The following is a 6,178-nucleotide window of genomic DNA, read 5'->3' on the forward strand; positions in this document are numbered from 1 at the left end:
GCCGAGCTGTACCGCGCGCTCGCCGTGTCGGGGGGCACCCTGCCCCGCCGAAGGTGCGTCCTCCCCCCGCCAGCTCCGCGGACCGCGCTCCGGTGCCTCTGCCGCACCCCAGGGTCCCTTCCTCCTGGCCTCCAGCCCGCAACACCCCCACCTGTGCCTGTGACCCCTGCGCCCCCCGCTGACCCTCACAGCATCCTGCCCAGGGCCCCCCAGTCCTCCACCATGTCCCCCAGCCCGCACCCCCACGGCCAGGTCCAGGACCTGCCGGTCCCCTCGGCCCTCTCTCCTCGGGGGCCAGCCCTGGCCCCGCAGCCCACGCCTCCACGCCGTCTCGCTCCTCTCCCTCCTGGCCCCCCAGCACCCCCTTTTCCTCCTCACCCATCTGGCCGGCAGCCTGCCTCCCGGAGCCCAGGGTCTGGAGACCCCTAGGGCCCCTCGCCCGGCTCCTGCAGTTGGAGCCGGACCGGGCTGGGGTCCCGCCCCGCCCCGCCCACTGGAGGGTCCCGGGCGGAGAGGGAGGGCGGCGGGTGCGCCGAGGCCACGAGCGCTCACCCCGCGGAGGGAACCCCGGATGCCTCGGCTGGGGCCTGCCGCCCTGCCGTGCGGCCGAGGTGCGGGGTGCGAGGTCACGGCTCCCTGGACCTGGCTGGGCCGCACTGGCTGGACCGGACGCGGTGGGAGGGGTCCCAGGGCGCCCGCGGGGCAGGAAGGATGCGGGCCTCGCCTGCCCTCTGAGTCTCCCTCCGCGGGTTCTTCCTCTGGCCTGAGGGAAACCCGAGCTCCCAGAAGGGGGGTGAGGGGGTACAAGACCCAGGTTAGGAGAGGGGGCTGGTGGCCTTTCCTGGCTCGGTCCCCCTCCTCCTCCCCTGGCCCTTGGCTCCCCCCACACAATGAACAGCTTGTTGAGAATTTGCATTTTATGAAAATAGGGTGGAAAGACAAAGGGGTCTCTCTCTGTGCTGCCCAGTCCTTCCTCCCTGGCCATTTGGGAAGTGTCCCCACCCCTGAGGCCAATCTCTGGTTCTGGAGAAAGAGGGTCCCCTTATCTTCCTAGCCTTGGGGAGGCCGGTGAGGAGAGTTAACCAGGGCACCAACCAGGGAGGCCTAGGCTCTTTGGGGCTCATGGGACAATGGCTGGTCTGGGACAGGGCTTCTTCCAAAGATCAATACTTAGGGGGGGAGGGGGGAGGAGAGAGAGAGAGAGAGAGAGAGCTTTCGTTTCTCAAGGGCCCTAAAGAGGCAGGAACCCTCAGCTCTTTCATTCTCCCCCCCCCAAAAAAAAAGCAAAATAAAAAGAACTCCCAGTCTCTCTCCTAAGTATGGTGAGACTTAAGGATACATTTGAGGGCTAAGATTTTTGTTTGTTTGCTTGTTCTCGTCCCGGAAAGCATCAAATGTCCAGGCTGAGCTGGTCCCTGAAACACCCCGTACTTTGGAGGAGGCGATGGGCTGTCCCCTCCTTCCCACAGTTGGGCTGGGATGGCCCGCCCTCCAGACCTGGGCCCAGCGCCCAGCTCCCCGAGCCACTGTCTGCGGCTGAGAGATTAGGAGAGACCTGCCTAGCAGGAGGTGTCGGAGTGCCCTGACAGGAGTCTGGGAGGCCTGAGCCCTTGCAGACATGCACCCCGGGGTGGAGACGATTCTCCCGAGATGAATGAAACGCCCACCCCCAGTGTGGGCGTAGAGGTTCGTGTATCTGGCACCCAGGAGGACTGTGTGACTATGCAGTCCCAGTTATGGGGAGAATGTCATGGGTGACACTGATAGTGGCCTTGGCAAGTAGTTACACCAGCGCCAAAGCAGGTGTGCGACTGGGACCAGACTACAGGGAGTGCTGGGGCCAGGGCTGGAGCCCAGGGGAGGGACCTCCCAGAGCAAGGCTCTCAGCATCTGCTCAAGGACAGCCCTGTTCTCACCTGCTCCTTCCTGATTCTCTGTCTTCCTGCCCAGGGTTCAGGATTTCGCTGGAAGAATCTCAACCAGAGTCCTGAACAGCAGCGGTAAGTAGCCACCACCCCAGCCCCTGCCCTGGTTCAAAGCGGGGAAGGTACCTGGGTGAGGTGGGGGGTAGCCTGACAGTATCTCAGCCCAGCCAGGGGCAGTCATCCTCCCACCCTTTCAGCGTGGCTCCCTCCCTTGAAGTAAGGGGCAGGTGTGGGTGTGGGCTGTGTGAAGGGGGTGGCAGAGAAAGAGTCCCTACTTTTGAGTCATCAGATGCTCCTCAACCCACCCCCGTCCCTGCAAATTTCCCCTCCCTGGGAGACCTGGACCTGGGAGGTGAGGAAGTTAAGAGAAGTTTTCAGGGTCCTGAGCCCTCCCAGCCCCAACAAATCCAGAGGGCCCAGACCGTGGCCAAGCTGTGTCCAGCTGCTTCAGTCTTGCTGCCCCGGCTTCCAGAACCTCAGTCCCTTCCTGGGGCAGCCCTGTTAGGAAGGATCTGAGGGAGGGCAGACATGAATGCTGATTCAGGCCCCACTCAGCCCGGTCCCGTCCTGATTTGGGCCTGGCTTTTTCTAAAACGGATCAGCTGGCCAGATTGGCCTGTTTGGTGCCTGAGCTAAGAATTGTTTTTATATGTCTAAAGGGTTGTTAAAATAAAAACAAAGAACCATATATGAGAGGCTGAATGAACTCCGAAAAGAAAGCCTAAAATATTTACTATCTGACCCTTTGCAGAAAAAGTTTGCCAACCCTTCCAGAAAACCAGAGAGCGCTGGGATAAACACAGACTTCCCAGTCACCCCGCTCCCTTCCCCAGCTCACTCAGAGGGCTCAAAGTGGGGAGGCGCTCAGGCTGGGGCTGGGAATCACCACTCAGCATTTGGGGAGTATCTGGGTCAGGCTGAGAGCTGGGGACCTGAGTCTCCAGGGCCTTTCTGAGGCGAGGAGCCGCGGAGGGGCCTTTGGCAGCTGCTTTAACTCTGCCTCTGGCTGGGAGGGAAGGAAGGGGGTGGAGTGGGCAGAGGAAACTCTAGGCTCCCCCAGCAGGCGAGGATCTGGAGCGGCTCCAGACCATTGTGTCCAGTGGGCAGGCCTTCAGTGCGGGAAGGGGCGGCCTTGAGGCTCCCCTCCCCCCCAGCCCTCACATCTGGTGGGCTGGCCCCACCGAAGCTGGGAGGAGCAGCTGTGGTCTGGGCTCAGCCTCGTGACTGGCCTCTGGGGGGCAGGGCCAGCCCTCTTCCCAAGGCTGTGGATCGGAGGAGGCTCCAGGCTGGGGCTGAATTTAGAGCCTCTGCTAACTCAGTAAGTGGCTCTCTGGGGCTCATAGGAAGGAGGAACTGACTGCGAAATCCAGCTAGTCCACTGGCTCTCAGTGCCTCCCCCTGCCGGAGGCTGGATTGACTCTGGGCGGCTGGACGAAGCTGATTTCAGCTGGACATGGGAAGGCCATTCCAGCAACCTGTGATGAGAGTGAGGTGTCACTGGAGACAGTGAGCCCTGACAGGATGTTTTAGGGCTGACTCCAGTGTCAGTGGCAGGCCACGCCATGGGACTGCCAAGCTCCTTTAAATGCTGACAGTCTTGATGAGATGGCCCTTGTGTCTCCTGCAGGAAAGTGCTGACTTTGAAGAAGGAGGAAAACCAGACGTTCGGCTTTGAGATCCAGGTGGGAGAAGCTGGATGCCGAGCAAGTGAGGGGCCGGGAGGCCAGTCTGAGGAATGGATGGACCCTGCCCCATCCCAGGACTCAGGGTCCCCTTGTCTATTACAGACATACGGCCTTCACCACCGGGAGGAGCAGCGTGTGGAGATGGTGACTTTTGTCTGCCGGGTTCATGAGTCAAGCCCCGCCCAGCTGGCTGGGCTCACACCAGGTGGGGCCTGAGCTCAAGACACAGGGCTCTGGGGAGGGGTATAGCCTTACTCCCAAGCAGAGGGGGCAAGAAATCTCTTCTAAAATCAATTCCCCTTCCTTGTCCTATTTTAGAAAGGCCAGAGAGAAGAATGGGTAGATTCCGGGCTTTGGACCCAGGCACATTTGCCATTTACTGTGTGAGCTAGTAGCCATTTCATCAATAGATGGGGGCAATAACATGTCCTCACATTACAGTGTGGCAAGGGGGCTCCCCGAACACAGAGCCAGGGCCTGGTAAATGCCTGATGATGCTGTTGCTGCTCTGCCTCCTCCTGGCAATCTGGCAACCCAGCACCTGCAGGAGCTGGGGAAGGGGCAACATTCCCTTAGATCTGCCTGATATTGGGGATCAGGGCCTGTCCTGCCCCTGACCTGGCCCAGCTCTGGGGTACCTGTGTTACCTCCTCTAACAAGGAAATGATGCCTCCAGTAGGAGACCCTGGGGATTGGTCAAATCTAGAGTCCCAAGTCCCAGGAAGGAGCAGCATGAATCTGCACAAACTGACCCCTCCCAATTCTATTACCATTTTCTTCCCTAAGCCCTCACCTGCTTGCCCACTTACCAGCAGCCCCTCATAGCCAAGTGGTGTATTGCAACTTTGCAAAATAGTTTCACACCCACTCTCCTTCCTGATCCCCAAGGCAGCACAGCTGGGATCATGCCCTTTTTGTGCAGCTGGGAAGTGAACTCTCAGAGATGGTGGTTTGCCCTGCCTGAGGTCAGGAGGCTATGCAATGCACAGGGTATTAGAAGCACTCACGCCCAGGGCCAGTGTCAGTTCTCAGCTTGGTGCTACTCACCCTGCCCCGCTCCTGTCTGTCTGGGACTCATGACAGCCTTTGGGCTAGAGTCTAGACTGAAATAACCATCGCTGGGGGCAGCTCAAAGTTGCTGGGAGGGCTCAGCCTTTGGGGTCAGAGCTTCCCGAGGGTGGAGTGCGGGGGTGGGTTGAAGAGGGCCTGACCCCTAGGCTGGGGTCTGGGCCTGGACAAGTTCTTCCCGCAACCGTGGGGAAGTGGAAGGGGAGTTCAGGGTTATTCTGTGGGGTTACTACCCCTGTCCTTTCTGGCTGGGATTTCCCCCATTGAGCAGATGCTGACCCCTCTCTTCCTGGCAGGGGACACCATCGCCAGTGTCAACGGCCTGAACGTGGAAGGTATCCGTCATCGAGAGATCGTTGACATCATTAAGGCATCTGGCAACGTGCTCAGGTATGTCCAGGCGCCAGGGTCCCCGTGAGTCCTGAGCTCAGCCTGTCTTGGTGTTTCTGCACCCCGGGCGCTCACTCGGCCTTGGGTTCCCCACCCTCCTCAGGCTGGAAACTCTGTATGGAACTTCGATCCGGAAGGCGGAACTGGAGGCTCGCCTGCAGTACCTGAAGGTAAAGCAGCCCAGATCATGTCCAGCTCCCACCGTCCTCTTCCCAGGCCACTGCCCCTGCAGGCCCCGCTCTTTTTCGGGGGTCATTTATCTGAACCTCCGTTTAACTGCAAGGTTTCCTCTGTGCACTCCCCGATCGCTCAGTCTGTACCCCCCTCCGGCTAGTTTCTGGCTGGCTCCTGACAGGGAGGTGATGGTGTGTCTTGCAGCAAACCCTGTATGAGAAGTGGGGAGAATACAGGTCCCTCATGGTGCAGGAGCAGCGGCTGGTGCATGGTGAGTACACTGCGCTGTGAAGGGCAGTCTGTGATACCCTCACACTCTCGGCCAGGCTTCCCCCTCAGAACTGGTCAGTGGGTTACTTCCCCCTCCAAAGTGAAGAAAGGTTTGTTGAGCTACTACTTTGGGTACAATACCGCCCTGGGCTGATGCACACACATTGCTAGTTTATTCCCAACAGTCCTCTGAAGGTAAGTATTAGACAGTCTCTCCATTTTACAGATGGGAACACCCAGGCTCGAAGAGCCGGTTTTAAAATCTCTTCCGTGGCTCATGTGCCGTACATAAGTGGTCCGAATACGGATTTGAGTGTATCATTCATTTTACAGACAGGGACGTGGGACTCGGGTTGGGACTTGCCCAGGGCCACATAGATGGTTAATAGGAAGTTGCTGTGCCCCCCCCAACCCCCCCCACCAGCCGTGCCCTCTGACGGCCCTCCCTCCTGTCTTTGGGCCCTGGCAGGGCCTCGTGGTGAAGGACCCCAGCATCTATGACCCGTTGGAGGATGGTGCGCTCGGGCCTATATGGGGCTGGGAGGCTCCACGGCTCGCTTCCCTTCGGGACCCCGGCTTGAAGCACCCCGATTCGTCTTTAAGGCGGTGGCACAGATTGGAGCAGCACCCTAGGATCATCAAATATCTCACTTTGTTGTTGTATTT

At 59.4% G+C, this 6,178-nt stretch overlaps 1 protein-coding gene across 1 annotated transcript in view; it reads left to right on the plus strand.

Annotated features, from left to right (window-relative positions):
- Nucleotides 1-1,213: 1,213 nt before the first annotated feature.
- Nucleotides 1,214-6,178, plus strand: part of GRASP (general receptor for phosphoinositides 1 associated scaffold protein) — a 6,274-nt gene continuing 1,309 nt past the window's right edge. The window contains exons 1-8 of the mRNA XM_006095817.3: nucleotides 1,214-1,686; nucleotides 1,951-2,000; nucleotides 3,553-3,607; nucleotides 3,713-3,815; nucleotides 4,975-5,068; nucleotides 5,172-5,238; nucleotides 5,447-5,513; nucleotides 5,983-6,118. Of these exons, the coding sequence (XP_006095879.1) occupies nucleotides 1,651-1,686; nucleotides 1,951-2,000; nucleotides 3,553-3,607; nucleotides 3,713-3,815; nucleotides 4,975-5,068; nucleotides 5,172-5,238; nucleotides 5,447-5,513; nucleotides 5,983-6,118 (608 nt within the window). The 5' untranslated portion in view covers nucleotides 1,214-1,650. The remainder of the gene's footprint in view (nucleotides 1,687-1,950; nucleotides 2,001-3,552; nucleotides 3,608-3,712; nucleotides 3,816-4,974; nucleotides 5,069-5,171; nucleotides 5,239-5,446; nucleotides 5,514-5,982; nucleotides 6,119-6,178) is intronic.

This window comes from Myotis lucifugus, unplaced genomic scaffold (genome assembly GCF_000147115.1).
Source record: "Myotis lucifugus unplaced genomic scaffold, Myoluc2.0 scaffold_160, whole genome shotgun sequence".
NCBI lineage: Eukaryota > Metazoa > Chordata > Mammalia > Chiroptera > Vespertilionidae > Myotis > Myotis lucifugus.